The 16,970-nt window shown below is 39.3% G+C and overlaps 1 protein-coding gene across 1 annotated transcript in view; it reads right to left on the bottom strand.

The window, feature by feature from the left end:
- Window positions 1-8: 8 nt before the first annotated feature.
- The window catches only part of LOC121644432 (obscurin-like), a 54,081-nt gene continuing 37,119 nt past the window's right edge, over window positions 9-16,970 (bottom strand). Inside the window, exons 49-80 of the mRNA XM_041992327.1 lie at window positions 16,280-16,546; window positions 15,794-16,069; window positions 15,392-15,664; window positions 14,926-15,236; window positions 13,362-14,703; window positions 12,896-13,177; window positions 12,276-12,357; window positions 12,039-12,160; window positions 11,743-11,940; window positions 11,584-11,616; window positions 11,382-11,480; window positions 11,022-11,240; window positions 10,852-10,885; window positions 10,680-10,732; window positions 10,451-10,549; window positions 9,455-9,511; window positions 8,485-8,624; window positions 7,856-8,056; window positions 7,690-7,766; window positions 7,433-7,603; window positions 7,125-7,284; window positions 6,824-6,940; window positions 6,546-6,710; window positions 6,288-6,446; window positions 6,014-6,191; window positions 5,812-5,925; window positions 5,531-5,698; window positions 5,089-5,191; window positions 4,847-4,976; window positions 3,410-3,503; window positions 3,157-3,199; window positions 9-2,304 (exon numbers count right to left, since the gene is read on the bottom strand). Of these exons, the coding sequence (XP_041848261.1) occupies window positions 1,191-2,304; window positions 3,157-3,199; window positions 3,410-3,503; window positions 4,847-4,976; window positions 5,089-5,191; window positions 5,531-5,698; window positions 5,812-5,925; window positions 6,014-6,191; window positions 6,288-6,446; window positions 6,546-6,710; window positions 6,824-6,940; window positions 7,125-7,284; window positions 7,433-7,603; window positions 7,690-7,766; window positions 7,856-8,056; window positions 8,485-8,624; window positions 9,455-9,511; window positions 10,451-10,549; window positions 10,680-10,732; window positions 10,852-10,885; window positions 11,022-11,240; window positions 11,382-11,480; window positions 11,584-11,616; window positions 11,743-11,940; window positions 12,039-12,160; window positions 12,276-12,357; window positions 12,896-13,177; window positions 13,362-14,703; window positions 14,926-15,236; window positions 15,392-15,664; window positions 15,794-16,069; window positions 16,280-16,546 (6,881 nt within the window). The 3' untranslated portion in view covers window positions 9-1,190. The remainder of the gene's footprint in view (window positions 2,305-3,156; window positions 3,200-3,409; window positions 3,504-4,846; window positions 4,977-5,088; window positions 5,192-5,530; window positions 5,699-5,811; window positions 5,926-6,013; window positions 6,192-6,287; window positions 6,447-6,545; window positions 6,711-6,823; window positions 6,941-7,124; window positions 7,285-7,432; window positions 7,604-7,689; window positions 7,767-7,855; window positions 8,057-8,484; window positions 8,625-9,454; window positions 9,512-10,450; window positions 10,550-10,679; window positions 10,733-10,851; window positions 10,886-11,021; window positions 11,241-11,381; window positions 11,481-11,583; window positions 11,617-11,742; window positions 11,941-12,038; window positions 12,161-12,275; window positions 12,358-12,895; window positions 13,178-13,361; window positions 14,704-14,925; window positions 15,237-15,391; window positions 15,665-15,793; window positions 16,070-16,279; window positions 16,547-16,970) is intronic.

Raw genomic sequence — 16,970 nt, 5'->3', positions numbered from 1 at the left:
AGGTTAGATTAAGTCTTTGTAGTACATTTATTTAATTCAACACTTTGTATTCAACCTTGTTTTGTCCCAAAACTACACATGTAAAGTACAAGCAATTACAATCAAGTGTTTTAATATCATTACATAACATACTCCTTGTAAATGGCACCTTTCAACAACACAAACGCCACACATCTTTAAGGAGGAAGTTATTCTACTCACTCAACGGCTAATGAGAAGGTAGTAAATTCTGGGTTTATTACATAACACACATTTGTACTTGAATAGGAGGTGACAGTTCTGGTTATTCTGGATTAACACATCTGCTTTAGAAAAGCAAACACATGCAGTCACTCATCTAAATAATTGCCACTTAATGCATTCCTGCAATGGCCGGTGAGTCGTCAGACAACTGCATCGCAGTAACAAACAAAATGTCTAGAAAGCTCAGAAAATCCAGATAATATGTGCTGGGAACATCTGCTTCATGTAGGATGTATTTGTAAAGCAGCTTACTAATTAACCTACCAAATAATCTGCCAATAGATAACTTAATATATAATTTGATTACACATCAGTCCTTAAACTAGACTGACTAATCTGACACATGAAGTCAACATCTTATTAACGGTAATATTTCCTGCTCAAGGAATCCAAGGCACTTTAAAATTCAACATTTCTGGAAAGTACAAAAGTAAAGCTGATAAAATACAACACAACACTATTGTATAAGTATTTGTTTAGAAATACAGCAAGGGGTTTTGTTATTTCTTTACTGAGAATAATGCCTTGATTAGTTCATCTGGGCAGGTTCATGATTTTATGAAGGTACATATGCAACAAAAACTGTCAATAACTAATTAGCTGTAAATGTCATGAATTTATTTCTTGGATTATGTCTGCCCAAACTTCAAACTGCATAAGTCACATAGCAGTTGAGAGAACGAATGAGACTGAATTCTTCTTAAAGTGACATGATTATTCCTATAATTTACAGTTTCAAACTATCTGAAGACTACATTGGCTCCAAACATTTGTCTGTAAAACAACTCGGAGGAAGAGAAAGTTTCTGATTGGCTGCTTCAAAATGGAATGGTTTGTCAAATGTAGCACATGTACCTCAAGTTAGGAGTTACCTTGTTTTTTTAATGATGTAAATAGTAATGTACCTCTTTAAGACTAAGTAGGTATGTATTACCAAATTAAAATGTTTACTGGTTCTGATAATGGTTATCTCTAATTTGAAGAGTGACAGGGTTGCCAATTGATGTGTAACCGTAGGTCTGAGTGGACACTTTGGTTTTAAAGCTCTGCTGCCTGCCTTCAACTCTTTGCACTTCTGAACAGTATGAAGGCTTCACCTCCAGCTTTGCGTGGCTCACTTGGATTGGGATTTGCCTCTCAGTCCTGGGACGAGCTTCACCAGACTGTGTGAAGGCAGATGGGAAAAAGCTGCTGGAAAGATGCTCCTTGAAGCGACCGAAGAAGCCGCTCCTCTGTCTCGGCACCACGTCAGGTCGTCCCAGGTTGAGAAGCACTGGCTGTCCCACTGAAGAACCACAAATCTCCCTCTGGAGCACAGAGATCTCACAGGGTTTTTCATCAGCAACATGTTGGGTGTAGGAGGAGCCATAAGTCTCTCCTTCCTCTGGGATGTAATCCTCCAAGTCCTCCAGGGTCAAAATACGATCTCCTTGTTTCAGGATTATGGGCTCCTGCTTTTTGAATGGATTACATTCGTTATCTTCTTCATCAGGTTCAAAGATAACGGTTTCTTGATCATCCAGGTCGTTGCTGTCTTGTCCAGTAAGTGTGAGGACAGATGAGAGCTCGTGTGGGTCTCCAGAAGCAGAACCAGCGGCAGCATGAGTCTCATCTTCCTCCCAGGACAGCGGCTGGCTGCTGATGTCTCCCTGCAGCTGTGCCTGCATTTGCTCTACCAGCTTGTTGTTGGAATTGTTGACATTTGGGTTTTCCATGGCAGACCTCTTGGGTCTTGAAGGAGTGGCTGCTCGATCAGACCCTGCGGGTGAGATTCCTCTCCTCCTGGACAGCCTGGGAGACTTACTGACCTTATACTCGATGACCTCCTCCACTTCAACCCACTTGGGCCTGCTCTCCATTGCCCTGGCTTCAGCCCCCTCAGGTTCAGTAACATAGAGGGTTGGGATAGTGGTCTTTCTTGGGGTAGGCATCCTCCTTGGCCTGGTTGCCAGGGGCTCAGGAGTGGAAGTCTCAGAGCGGTGAGCACCAATAACAGTCAAGCCAGGGGATCTGTGCCTCCTCATACGTGGGTTCTTCACCACTGTGGTAATAGTCTCCTCACTGGAATAAACAGAGAACTAGTGTCATAACTGGTACTACAAAGATCTGTCAAAAATATTATACTGGAGGCAGATTTCACACACAAGTTGGAACACTTAGATTGCCACTCATAAATCACCAATTAAAGTGACTCAACAATGAAACTAGTAAGGACAAAGTGACTAAAAACTAAAACATATGCATTATGTACAGACTGTTACATGCATCCAGACATACAGCTCTGTGTTCTGTCAATAGTTTAAAAAGTTGTTATTTTAAAAGTTTTTTTATTTTTCATATTGCAGATTTCCTCTTTAAGTTATCAAGACTTCTTAAGATATATTCCATATTTATCGATATAGAAAATATGATTTCTCCTCTGTTCTGCTCTATTCTTCACTTCACTCAATCTTTCAGATACAAATGTGATTTATGTGATTCTATTTAATGTAGAAATATAAATACAATTGACTTCACTTGAAGTTTTATATGTAAATGTCAGAGCCCTGTGATAAGCTGCAGTGCTAAAGTTGTCAGTTAAAAGCAGCACCCTAATGAAAACAGCCCCTCCTTTTATCATCTTTGTGATAAAATCTCTTAGCAATCAGGCTTCAAATACTACACAATGCAAAGAGAACCCCGCACATAGAAAGAGCTCCAAATTCAGTTTTAGCTCATGTTATCTACCAACTGTTCTCTACACAGCTAGCAGAGGAAGAACAGAACAAAAACCTTAAATATGGATTACTGTGTTGATATTAACAAATACTTAAATATAACATAAATTTCATTTAGTTTTTGCAGCAAACTGTCTAGAGGATGGGATCAGATACACATGTTTTATGCATGGGTGTAACTTCGGATCACACTTACATGATGATGGTTTTTCTTGGTATTTTAGTCTCTTGTTCAGTAACTACAGTAAAAACAGAATAAATATGATTAAAAAAAGAAAAACAAGAAACACAAAAATGTGGAGTATTAATCATGCTTCCTTGTGATTGATAAGTAAATAAATAAATAAACAAACAAATCAACCAACAAAATTGGGATTTTTTCAACTTATGCCAATTTTATGCAAAGACTAACGAGAAAAACTCTGTCAGGATAGAGTCAGTTTTCCTACCTTCAATAGTGATGGCCTGCTCACCAGTGCGCGCCACAGCAGAGGGGAGGACTAAATCTGCAGCACACTTGGCACTGCCCAGGCGGTTAGACAACTGGCAAAAAAAGGGATTTATTTTTAGGCTACTAAATATGACTTTCTGCTGCTAATTGATATAAGCTATCTATCAAGTCCAAGTCGCAAAAATAATTAACACAGTCAAATCTTCCCTCAACGACCTACAGTGGCAATGTGAAAACAGATTAAACTTAAAAAAAAAATAATAAAAAATTAATAAAACTGAAAAACTTAAATCCCTTATTTACAAAAGTATTCAGACTCTTTACTGTGGGACTGTAAATTGGGACCACATGCACCTGTACTGCTTTGATTCCATGAGAAAAGAGCCTGACAGTGGTCTACCTGTGGTAATACGATAGAAGTGGACATAATAGTTCATAAAGATCTTACATTTCACAGTACATGTCAGCCAAGAAATCAAGGGAACTCTGCAGGCCATAAAACCACTGTGAGACATAGATGTGGCTACAAGTATAAGCCAGTTCTTAAGTCTTTTTGCTCCTGTTTCTGGGAGAACAGTGGCTTCAGAAGTTCAGTTTGAAAACATCAGGCCTTTTAATAAAGTTGCTTGTCAGGTCAAACTGAGCAAACCAATACATGATGAATGGGTGGGGTGACCAGACATCAAGTTTCTGCTCAAACAAACCTTAAGGAATCCCCTATAGAGGGTTGGACAGAAGGATAGGCTGGGGACTATTTCAGCAGTACTGTCAGTATGGCTTATAGAGAAGTTGCATAGAAGCAACAAAATAAAGGGCACGTGACAACTTCGAGTTTGTCTGGGAGTATTTCAAAGACTCCAGGAGCATCAGGAATCTGCTGCAGTGAAGCACAGCCGTGGCACCATCAGCAGGGACTTAATGACAGGTTGCAAATAAGGGAAAAATAGATCTCAATAAAGAAAACCTACAGTGACTTGTGACTGAAGCAATGATTCACTTTTAAGAAAGGTAAAGCTTACAGCAATAAAATGGTGTTGGTTTGTCTGTGCATGTCCAAGCCAAGCATAATAATAATAATAGTGTGTGTGTGTGTGTGTATATATATATTAATTTCTATAGTGTTGTCCCATGAAAAGATATAATGAAGTATTTACAAAAATACAAAGGTTGTACTCACTTCTGTGAGAAACTATATATATATATATAAAATCAACTTCTGATGTTAAATAAGTTAGTAAAAATACTTTTTTAGAATTTTATTATAGGTTTTGAGTAAAGACTAATGTGAAAAATTTAGCTAATTTAAAATTTAATCGACAGGAATATTAGCTGCAAACTTTTAAGTGATATATGTCATAAAATATATAATACCTATGATTTATTATCTATATGTTTAGATATAATATAGGTGTGGCACTGAGTAATCTTCACAAACCTCACACTCGTAGTGTCCAAGGTCTCTCTCTGTCAAGTTTTTTATAACAAGAACCAGAACCCCACTGCGGACCTCACTGTAAGTCTGATACTTTTCCTGGTCAGTCAGCAGCCTGCCATCTTTAAACCACCTTGAACAGATCCACACAGTCAAAGAGCAAAGATCTATACACAAAATGAATTTTCAAAGGAAAAAAAAAAAAAAACAAGCAACAGCAATAAATGATTCAAAGATGGCCATACCTTATCTTGGGGCTGGGGGCACTTTGTATTACACATGTGAACTGTGCATCATCACCAGCCACAAAGACAGCATTCTTCATTTTATTTACAAAACGAGGTGGAACTGCAAGAAAAATTTGGAAACAATATACATGTTTAAGAATGAAGCTAATCATACAAAATTAAATATGAAATTGAAAATGGTGTTTTCTGAAGTATCAGAATTAACTGTTGATGAATATGTTTGATAATTGATTATATTAGCTAACTTGCATGCACCAAGGCTGGCTGTGGCTCAGATGGTTTTCTGCTATAAGAAACACTCTCCTTGGGACTGGCACTGAACACAAAGATGCTCCCAATGGCAGGCAAGCCTCTTGCACAGTAGCTTTGCAACCACTGGTGTGAGTCTGAGTGCGTGAGTGATAACTGAACTATGGAACATTTATCACACATTACTTACCTTGAACTGTGATTTTTCCAAGAGTGCTGGCATTGCCAGCTGAGCTTGTAGCAAAGCACATGTACTGGCCTGAATCATCTGCAGTCATATTATCCAGGATCAGTGTGCAGGAGCCATCAGGGTCCTCAATAATAATGTGATGAGGATCTGCCTCTACTGTACGTCCATCTTCACCCAACAAGTATGGAAATTAATTAATAAAACTGTGATTCTGAAGCCCATTTTGTCTGTATATTGTAAGATAGTGCCGTTTAATAAAAGGCACTGAACAAATGTCTTACCTTTATACCATGTGACCACAGGTTTGGGAACTCCAGTGGCTTTGCAGGCCAGTTTAACAGTCTGGCCCAACTCTGCTGTGCAGTTTGCCAAAATTTCTTCAAAATCAGGAGGACCTAATTAAAAAACAAACATATAAACAATGTTAGAAAATGTGAGGTTGGAGAAAGAAAAAAGATAAGACAGTGTATTTGTCCCCCTCACTCCACGCAGGCATGCTGAATCGCTGCTGCAGCTCTCGGAGGTCTCTCAGCCACGAGTTCTTGATGGTAACAGTTCGAGCCTGTAAAGTGTATTTTCTCACAGAGTCTTCTCGTTCATGCCAGATCTCAAATGCGCGGTCGTCTCCTTCCACTGTTTCGTTTACATCAATGTTATTCAGCTGCAATGGAATGAAGAATAGCACAAACATTATTTGACTGCTGAATGTAAAATAGAAGATAACAGCCATGAAGAAAAAGTGATTATAACAAAATACCTTCATCATGTTCTTAAAAACATACGACTGTGTGTCAGTGTTGCTGTCTCTCTTGGGTTTGCAGATGATACAGTAGTTCTTAAAGAGGAAGACATGGCGGTGGTGACCTCTAGTGGACGTTCTAATGCCAGGAGCTCCCTCCCAGATTTGAAAAGGTCCCTGGTGGAGGAAAAATAACAGATATAAACAATCAAACACAGATAACCTACAAAGTGTCTCACTACTGCATCATACAGTTATTGATAATAAATATATTACCTGTCTAATTGGTTCTCCAAGTACTTCCAGGGTAGCGGGATAGTTCTCAATCAGTGACACATGGTGGGTATTCTCAGAGCGCTGAGGGAGAGCAGACACCATTGCATACGCTTCTTCCAGAAGGCAGCAATTCTGGCCATTTCTTGCCTTGTTTCGAATGAGCTCCTGAATATGTTAAAGCAGACATTTGAACAAATCTAAGTCACACATATTTTTATTTGTAATGTAAAGATCTGATCTAACAATACTCCATGAATATTGTCTGTCATATCTGTCACCTTGAGGAAGGCTTTGTATTTCTGAATCCTCTCCTGTGGCTGCTGGAGGTAGGCGTTGATACTTCTTACAGGGGGATCTGCAGGATCTGCACTGGCTTGCTCTTTCTCACTGTACTCCTGTACAAGATTATTATGAGAATTTAAGTAGCTTAATGGTGACCAGATCACACACATAAATATTTATGTACTTATGTGGCATAAAAGGTATAAAAAATGAATATAGAATATTGTCTGTTTATAACTAAATTCAGTGCAACATATTTTCTAGTCCATAACAGATCAGTAACAATTCTGGTGTTACCTTAAAGAAATGGTGGACAGTCTTGTCACTGACAGTAGATTCAGCCTGGCTCTGTCCCACAAGATACTGAAGGTACTTCTCAAAGCCTTCTTTGTTCCTCAGGAAGCACATGGCTACATCATCATCAGTGTCACATTCATTTAGCTTTGGAAGGAATGCTCTACAAAACAAAATGGGAAGAAACTAATGAATAAAAATGAATATTACCACTAGTAGTACTCATTAATCAGTATTTCATTGAGAAACTATGCAAACACTCTTTATGAAAATAAAGACATAAATAACAAAGTATGAAGACGTGAGCTCACTTGCTATGGAAGGACTTGATATCATCAATATTCCTGAAAATGACCTCCTTTTGGCCTGAGACATCAGGTGGTACATCAGGGCAGTCAGCATGCTTCAGGTGGTGGGAGGTAAAGAAATTTACCTCTTTAACAAACTCTGACTCTCCATTTATCAAGTCCTGGATCAGTTGGCTAGAGGCATGAAATAATAATTTGTTATGGTGAGTCTTTTTTTTTTTGTTGCACATTATTTTTTTCAGCAGATGTGCTTTACTTACAATAACTTCCTCTTGTATTCTCCCTCTGACACCTCCTCTACACTTGTTTCTGGTAAGTCACCCGTGTCAGCAGAAAGCTGCAATGTGCATTTAAACAGACATCAAGTAACAATGCTGCATATTTAAAATGTGTGTGTCCTGCAGACGTTACAGCCTTGAGACATACTTTGAGTTTTTTGTCCAGGTAAGCAGGCGATACCCAGCCTTGACGGGATGGTGTCATTTTAGTGGGTTTGGTCCGAACTAACCACTTGAGTGGATGAGCTGAGTCCAAAACCTCGACATACTGTCCTTCCTTCAGAGAGATGGAATCTTTGCTGGCAATGGTGGGGTTGTAGTCAGCTGTTGCCACATAAATGTCAAACATCTAAAAAGATATTAATATAAATGATTGCACACAACAGATGTGAAAAAATCATTAATGACATAATAAAAATCATAAGAAACTTTAGCTACTTTTAAATTGGTCATTCTAGCACCATCTTTTGTTTTCGTTTTATTTTATTCCAGCTTTACTGTGGTTTTTAAAAAGTTGTGCTTAGCAAAAATGTTCCAAAATTTATTCCTAAATGTATGTTAGTAAAATGAACAAATGTCACTGCACAAGCTTAAGATCAACTATAAAATTGAGTCACTGAATGACACAATCCTGGTTAACGATTTTTTCTTTCAGCATCTCCATGAATCATTTAGGCTTTTAACAGCTGTAAACCATAAGTTATTAGTTTCTGACAAATTATGATCCAAAAATTCTTGACCACATCAAACAAAACTTATAAGTTTCATATATCTCACCTCTCCTCTGGCATCCCCTTCATCAGACTCTGAGGAGGAGTCAGCAATGAGGGAGGGAGGACGAGAGCGGCCGTGATGAGGCGATGCAGAAGGGGTTTTGGTCTCATCATCACTGTCAGCTCCTGGTACACGTAATGAAGCTGGGGCAGCAAAGACATAAAGTAAGGACAGGTTGCTCATGCAAAGAAACCATTTTCTGTTTGTGTAATCTGTTGTTGAGAAGTTTAAAAAGCTTCATTGTTACACAATAAAAAAAAAACAGCATTTTAAATGAATGAAGGTAATTCTAACACTGTACATCTCTTGATGAAAATATAATTTCTTGGTTTAAATTCTTGGAGCAGTTATTAGCACACTCTCCATTTAGTTTGCTAAATTCAGTTTGGCTGAGGCAGCACAAGCCGGCTAAAATTCAGATCTCAAGCAGTAACTTTTTAAAAGCATTTCCCGATGGTGTATTTAACTGGTAAGGTAATAAACACCTGGTTACATAATTTAAGAATTTTGCTCAAAGGCATTAGGTATTTGTGAGATAAAAAATAAAAATAACACACACACACAAATCTGTAGCAATAATTGCATTGTAATGATTTGTACATTTAACATTAGTGGCAACATGCAAGTACAGGTAGATTTTTTTGAGCTGTCCACATACATGTCAGTCAATGAGCATGTATTCTAGCTGTAAGCCAGGGAGACACGATATGTCACGGCAAAAGCTTGTTAAAAACCCTCTAAAAAAGACGGAGGAACACTCATACAATGTATAGAGGAGAGCAAACATAATGAAAATGTTTTAACTGTAATGCTTATATGGACAAAAACAAGGGAAACTAATGTGTCCACCAAATGTGAGATATGTACTTTAATCGTGAGGCAAAATAGCTTCATGAAGTCATCTAACGCTTAAAAAAATGTAGTGAAAAAAAAAATATAATAACTGTGATGCTGATGCACTTGGGATACATACTGGTAGTTTTGGGCCAAGATTTCATCCACTGGAGCACTTCATGATTCTGTAAACTGTCTGAATAACAAATTAATAATTGGATGAGAATTTAATTGGTGGGACTGATAAAATGATGGGTGTAAAAGTGGTTAAGAAATTATGTCTGTGTGAAGGAATGAGAGGTTTTTCATTCATTCACTTATTCATTACAAAACAATGCAAAGCACTGCTAGAGCAGGGTTTGTGTTTTGAGGCATTCAGATTAAATGAAGACCATAATCACAAAAACAGCCAGAATGAATTCAACCAAACCTGAGAAGAATACACAGCAACATGAATTATTTTTAGACTTTCAGCATCACTTGCATTAGCAACTCGCAGAGGTAGCCATAGCAGAGGGGATGGGAACAGGAAGCCTGCAGACGTTTATTCCAACCACATGCAACAAAAAATGGTTTAAAAGACTGGGTGAAGGTGTCAACACTGCAATCACCTGGTACTATATAATGCTTGGCCTGAATGAAGATATTTTAAAGGTCAGTAGACTTTGCTGACTATCTCAGACTCAGAATTTTTATCTTGTTAGTTAGCTAGCTGCATGCATGACAAAATGATACATTACATTTTACATCTAACAAAATTTGTGATAAATCTGCATCATACCTTTACACCACAGCTGGATTAGCCGAACATAAAAGTGAGTGTTTTTAATTTACCTTCTAATTTACAGTTAATCTGTTGGTAAATCTAAACACTATAATACCAAAGTAATGTCACCAAACTAAGACAGAGTACACAACAAACAAAAAAACTGTTGTTTTGTAGTGAAAAAATCACACTTAATAGGCTTGATTGAGCAGCTTCACTCTGGAATACATCCTGAACAGATCTTTCTTAAGCAGAAAGTGGACTGTAACAAGGAGTGTTTTTGCTGTTGTTGTTATTGTTGTTTTGTATTTTGTTAATGAAAATTTGGATTAAATTATATTGGCAGAATCATCTTTAACAATCGCTTACCTTGGGTGATTTTTGCTGATACCATTTCAGTGATCTGTGAAGTGAGTTTCATCAGGAATTCTTCTGTACCTACTTCCCCCAAATAGGGAATTTTACTCTCTTCAAATGTGGGGGAAAATGAAAGAAAACCATAAATATAACAGTATATGTTAATGCAAATAGTAGACCATGAAACTTAATAAAAAGTAAAACTATAAGACTGAATATATGTTGTTTTTGTTTGTTTTACCTTTTCCTCTGCCAGCCTCTTCCTCTGGAGGACTAATTGTAATACCAAAAACCCTGAAAAACATTCAATTTAGAACATACTTGCATGTAGTTACTTTGTCATGAAATATAAATGCAACATAATTTGATTTATGTACATGTATTTAAAATATACATTTTATATTTCGACTTACTCTGGTGGTATGGTCTCTTTCTTTGGTTGTGGTGCTGTAGAGAAGGTGGGAAGGGGCACATACACAGTTATGCTCAAGTCCAAGAAGCCTTCTTCAAAGTTTTTTTTAAAGGCTCTAGTAATTAACAATTAAATTTCAATATAAAGTTCATCTATGAATGTTTTGCTTACTTTCATCCACCTCGAGGCGAGCAGTGCAGATAGATTGCCCTGCTCTGTTTGCAGCAATGCAAGTGTAGGTGCCAGTGTACTCTGTGCCCACATCCATCAGGATGAGGCTGTGCTGGCGCCCAGAGCTTGCTATTTTGTAGCCCTTAGTATCAGGCTTGATCCACAAGACATCCTCCAATGATTTTTCCTTCAGCCAAGACACCGTGGGAGTAGGAGATCCTAAAAGAGTAATCAAAATCAGTACTTGCACCAAATGCTGCATGAAGGAAAGTGTAGGAAGTTGAGCTCTGGACTTGTCAGGATCCAAAATTCAACTGGAGTTTGGTAGTTTAGGATTTTCATAAAGTAATATAAACAAACCTTCTACTTTAACAGACAGAGTGATGCTTGCTCCTTGTTTCACCTTCCTGTTGCTGAACCTTTCAAGGAAGCGAGGTGGCACCAATGGTTCCTTGGTGTCTGTTTGAACAGACAGCAAACAAGACCAGAGATGATAATGGTAAACGCTATAAGTACAGTAAATGTACCGTAATACCAAGTTCATAGGATAAATATTAAGTACCTTTTTTATCTTGTGGAATAATCTCGCCTGGATCTGTTAGAAAATATAATCGTTACGTCATCTGAAACAATCTCACCTTCAGGTTATTTTACAGTAAGTAACATATCTTCAGTTAATAAGATATGGAATAGGAAACTATTCAGCCTGCTGCATACATACTCAGTACTATCAGTCGGGCAGAGGAGTAAGCTGAGCCGGCTGCATTGCTAATGTAAGCAGAGTACTCCCCCATATCCTCTCTTGTAACTTCCAAGATTTCCACCTCATGAACATCTCTCTTTGCTGATAACAGAATCCTGTTTGACGTTCGCAGAGGCTGACTATCTTTAAACCAATACACTCTAGGTTTGGGAAAACCTAAAAGGCCAAAAATAAAAAAAAAAGCATTAAGAGAAACTTAATTCTTAAATCATGTGGAATGCTACTTGACATGTAAGATTAACTGATAAGCCTACCTTTAACTTTGAGTTGCATCTTAGCAATAGGAGAACCTGGACTAACATGAACATCGTGAATCTCGTCCACAACCTGTGGGAGCTGATCATCCTCAGCAACAGACTCAAAGGTCTCAGTTTCCCTACTTTTATGTGAGTACAGTGGAACAAAATCAAACGTTAATATCTGTAACCCACCTGACTGTGTGCTGAATATATCATTCAATTAATTTTTAACTACAACTAAAGCATATTCACCTGGAGGCATAGCCCTTGGCACTGACATAGGAGGATGTCTCAGTGGCATCAGCAGCAGTGTCATAATCTGAGCTGCAAGACACTGATGGAAAGTATTAGTGAATATTATTAAACATTGCTCAGTGAGGTCAGGCACATTTTTATGTGTCGTTACGACTGTGCTGTTTTAAAGTAGCATTATTTGCCTTTGACTAAGTTTGAGCTTTGATATATAAGACACGTGTTTAGGGTTAAGAAATTGGTTTCATGTGTCATTAAATAGTTTAATAGCCTAAAAAACAGAATTCTCCACTCTTAATGCTGCATCAAATACATGTGTAAATGTGAATAGCAAAAATGGGGCAAAAACATTGGTATAAATTAATGATTTGGGAATAAAAAAAACTGTTCATAAATCAAAATACATAATCTTATCTGTACTAGTTTCCTTGTATGAACACAAACAAGTTTACTGCATTAATATAAAGGAAAAAACTGAATTTATGCAATTTTCCACAAAAAGAAAAATGCAATATTAAGCTAATTACATTGTCTATAATATAGAAAATAAACAGCCAATCTATACAAACAAGTGTTTGCAAACAAGCACATATGTGTGCAAGTAATTCATGTTCACTTACTATCAACTCTGAGTTCAGCTTTAGTAGCAGCAATGCCACTGTTGTTTTCAGCTGTGCAGCGATAGACACCCATGTCAGTGGGCAACACAGAGGTGATGATGAGTTGATGGCACCCTTCCTGGTCCTCATTGATCATGTAATGGTCATTCTCCTCCAGCAGTTTGCCATCCTTATACCAGCGAACAGTGGGAGGAGGCTTCCCAATCACAACGCAGTCAAAGCTGACGGGATAACCGTCTGGGACATCCTGATTTTGTAGCTCTGTCAAGAAGACTGGTGCAGCTGGGCAGAAAGAACGAAGAGCTTGATCATTAAAACAATATATGTATAATATATATATAACCAAATTTGCTTCTAGGGAAATCTTTAGAATACTTCCTTAGCATAATTATACAATTTATGTAGAAGGTTTTTTAAAAATTGTATGATTACAACAGCTATACAACCATTCCCATTTGTTTCATACCTGGAGCTCCAGTCATAAAAGCAGGAGGCTGTCTATCTTGTGTAGGGGTCTGTGTACCATCTTGGATGTAGCCCATCTTTTTAATTCGTAGCTCAACTTTTGGAAGCCCAGCTGGTATTATGGCAGTCTCCACAGGGACCCCATGGATTGTAAACATCTCCTGGAATCTCTTGGAGGCAACTTCAGCCTCGCTCCGTGTATCAAAGCGAATGTAGATGTAATTGTCATCCTCACGGTAAGAATGTGGATCTGGATAATTCAAGTCCCCTTCATCTGCACTGAGAAATGGTTCTTCCTCAACATCTGGTGGGAGGCGTGTGCGCAAGAGCCGCCTCAGGCGCCTGCTTGCCTTCCTCAATGACTCATCCATCTCACTACCAGAGGAGCTCTCAGGCTCACTGTCTGCACTGTATCCCACTGTAAGTGGCCGCCGCCCTGATGATTCTCTCGCGGTTCCTACTGTCACTTTAGCACTGTGAGAAGCTACTCCAAACTTGTTGGTAACCTCACAAGTGTAAACCCCCGTGTCCTTGGTGGTGATGGCAGTAATGACAAGCGAGCAGGTTCCATCATTGTAGATATCAATATGGTGATGCTTGCCATCTGTCAGTGGCTCTCCATCTTTTATCCAACGTACTTTATCAGGTTTACTTTCTGTCACACATTCCAGATGTATGGTGCCATTAGGTTCTGTGGTCTGGTCTTTGAAGGCCTCTTTGAAGACAGGACACATGTCCTTGCGAGCTTTGTAACCTTTGAAGGCAGCTTGAATCTTAATGGCAGCATCTCTAAGCTCAGGTTCATCCTCTTTACTAATCTCCATAATGCTGGTCTCCTGTGAAGACTCCGTTTGCTTAATTACAGTTGTTTTAACTTCAGTCTGCTGCACCATTTTCTGTTCTGACATCTGGAAATGTGCAAAGAACTTATCAGCAGTGAGAGTATCTGTCTCACTAGTTTCTGTGAAAGCAGTTTCACTACTTGTTTTGAGGTAGGACACAAGTGTTGATCCCCCAGAAACAGTCTTTTCCTCTAAGCTGGTGGACAGGTTGGCTTCTGTCTGCTTTTTAGACACAGCGACTTGATCATTCTCAGTTGATGTAATTTCCACTTTCTTTGATGATATAAGCTCCTCTCCTTTTTTGTTTTGGCCACCTTTACCACCCTCTTCAGGTGTTTCAGAGATAGAGTCCAGAGTGGGCTCTCGACTCATGCGCCGCTTCTTGGCTGATGCCTCCCACAGCTCATGGAGATCACCTTCTTCAGCAGCTTCAGGAGGCAGGCTGGGCTGTCCAAGTACTTCTGCTTGTTTTGCATCTATACATAGGAAAGGAAAAACAAACTTGATTCAAATTAAATGGCTTCAACAGCTTGTTGTCAAGTTCTGCACAGTGACCCTCTGATTTGAGTCAGGTGTGTTGAGGCAGGAAAGGATCTAACATATGCAGTACTGTGGCCCTCGAGGACTGAAGTTTGACACCCCTGGGCTAGAATGTTGAAAATGTGTGAAACTACAGTCCACAAAACAGCATTCACAGAATAAAAGTGAAGAAAAATATCCAACTAAACTACAAGTCCACTCACCAAGCTGCACAGTCAGAGGGAGTTCAACAGGCTCTCCAGTCCCAGCTCGAGTAATGGCAGCAACTCTAAACCTGTAGCCATTTCCTGGGATGAGATTTTCAATCAGAAATTCTGTGTTGCACACAGGCTCAGAATGGCACGGAAGCCAGAGGGCGCTGTCCACCAGTCGCATCTCTACTCTGTAGCCCAGAATTGGACTTCCTCCGTCGTGAAGAGGCGTAAACCAAGAGAGGGTAACAGACTCTGTAGTCTTACTTAATACCTCTGGATCCTCAGGAGGATCAGGTACAGCTGTTGGTAAGAAAAAAACAGGGACTGAGATGATCTCACGGACACTTCTAGACTGTATTCAAAACCAGAAAACCAAAGTAGTCAAAAACACTTCAAAAAGAAAAGAAACTACAAATAGCATTGCATTTTAATCACACTGATCACCAAACACTTACTGATAATGGAAAGCTTGGCCAGAGAAAGAGCATCCCTAGCAGCAAATGTAATTTCCTGCTGGGGCATAAGGGGGGCCTGTCTCAGGACGAGGCGATAAGAACTGCCATCGGCTCTCATGGCCCAGAGGTCACTTGGCTTGAGCTCAACTCCATTAGCGTACCAGGCTACTTCTGATGCAGGGACTGGCTCCGTCAGCTTAACGCAAAACTCAACCTTCTCTCCCACCGCAGCCACTCTGTCCTCCAAACCTTTCACAATGTCCAGCTTCCAGGCTTATGAGAGACAATTCACAATATGACAAATAACATATTTAATTTAAAATGAATAAAATAGTGATGCACCACTGAAGCAAGACAATACATTGGATGCAGCCTCAAAGTCTTATGTTTTGCATTGCTCACCTTTCACAGTGAGCTGAGCAGATGTGGAAGCTGTTCCAGCTTTAAAGGTTACTGTGCAACTGTCTTTAACATGGAGCTCCTTCAACAGCAGCAGATGGCGAAGACCACTCTCAAATGACACAAGCTCAGTCTTCGGGGAGTCTTTCACTGGTTTTTCACCAATAAACCAGCAGCAATCTTTGCTCTCAGGACGAGAAAGGGCACACTCAAAGAGCGCTTCTCCTCCATCAAAAGTTTCAACATTCTCCAGGCCTTGAACAATGTGAATGGGTTTGGCTACAGAAAGAGAACGGAAAATAAAGAAAAAAGGGAACATTATTAAGAAGAACCGTAACAAAACTGCCGTTTAACAAAAGTCAACAGTTTAAGCTTTTGTCAACAAAGGCTGCAAAGTTTGTGATGACCAGTTAATTTGATTGAACAGTTTGGTGTGACATAGAGGATATTCTCCAAGCTTGGGCTTTTTCCATGTGGAGGGAAGCTCACCTTCCACATGAAGTGAAGCAACCACACAGGTCCCCTCTGCCTCACAGGAGTATGTGCCCGTGTCCTCAGCAGAAACGCAGTTAATGTACAAGCGTGCCACATTCCAGTCCTGCTCTACTACCATCCTTCGGCCATCAGGCTGCAAAGGCTGCCCATCTTTCTTCCACTGAGCCTTGACTGGCCTTGAGAACTGGCAGATGAACTCAGCTGGTTGGTTTTCAACAACCCGAAGGTCCTCCATTTCGCTCACCACATCAACTATTGGATCTGAGATTGGGGTTGGGGGGGGTCATACAGTCAAAAGTCGGCCAAAAGATAAAAATATGACTGACAAGCCAAATGACATATGAGCTTTATAACCCCCCAATACTTGTGGAAGTGTGAGTGATGTATTGTATTTAACTGATTTTACAGTGCACATTTTTTGTTGTGTAAAATTGGCTAAATGCAATTTTTTTGTGACCAATGCACTGGACGATCTGAGCTCTCAGAGGGTTAAAAAGTCCAAAAGTCAGAGTTCATAGTAATGGACACAACCAAGAACAAGTGTTCTTGGTTTATATAAGGAACGGGTAATAAGTGGACAGAATGCCAATGTCAAACTCGTGGTAGGCGAGGAGAGTTAGAAGTTTTAGTGCTTAGGAGCAATACTTTGAGCAAAGGAGGTAAAGGGAGCACTGAAAGCATCTGG

This window comes from Melanotaenia boesemani, chromosome 8, assembly GCF_017639745.1.
Source record: "Melanotaenia boesemani isolate fMelBoe1 chromosome 8, fMelBoe1.pri, whole genome shotgun sequence".
Taxonomy (NCBI): Eukaryota; Metazoa; Chordata; class Actinopteri; order Atheriniformes; family Melanotaeniidae; genus Melanotaenia; species Melanotaenia boesemani.
Note: the sequence above shows the minus strand (reverse complement) of the source record. Positions and strands in the feature narration are given on the sequence as shown.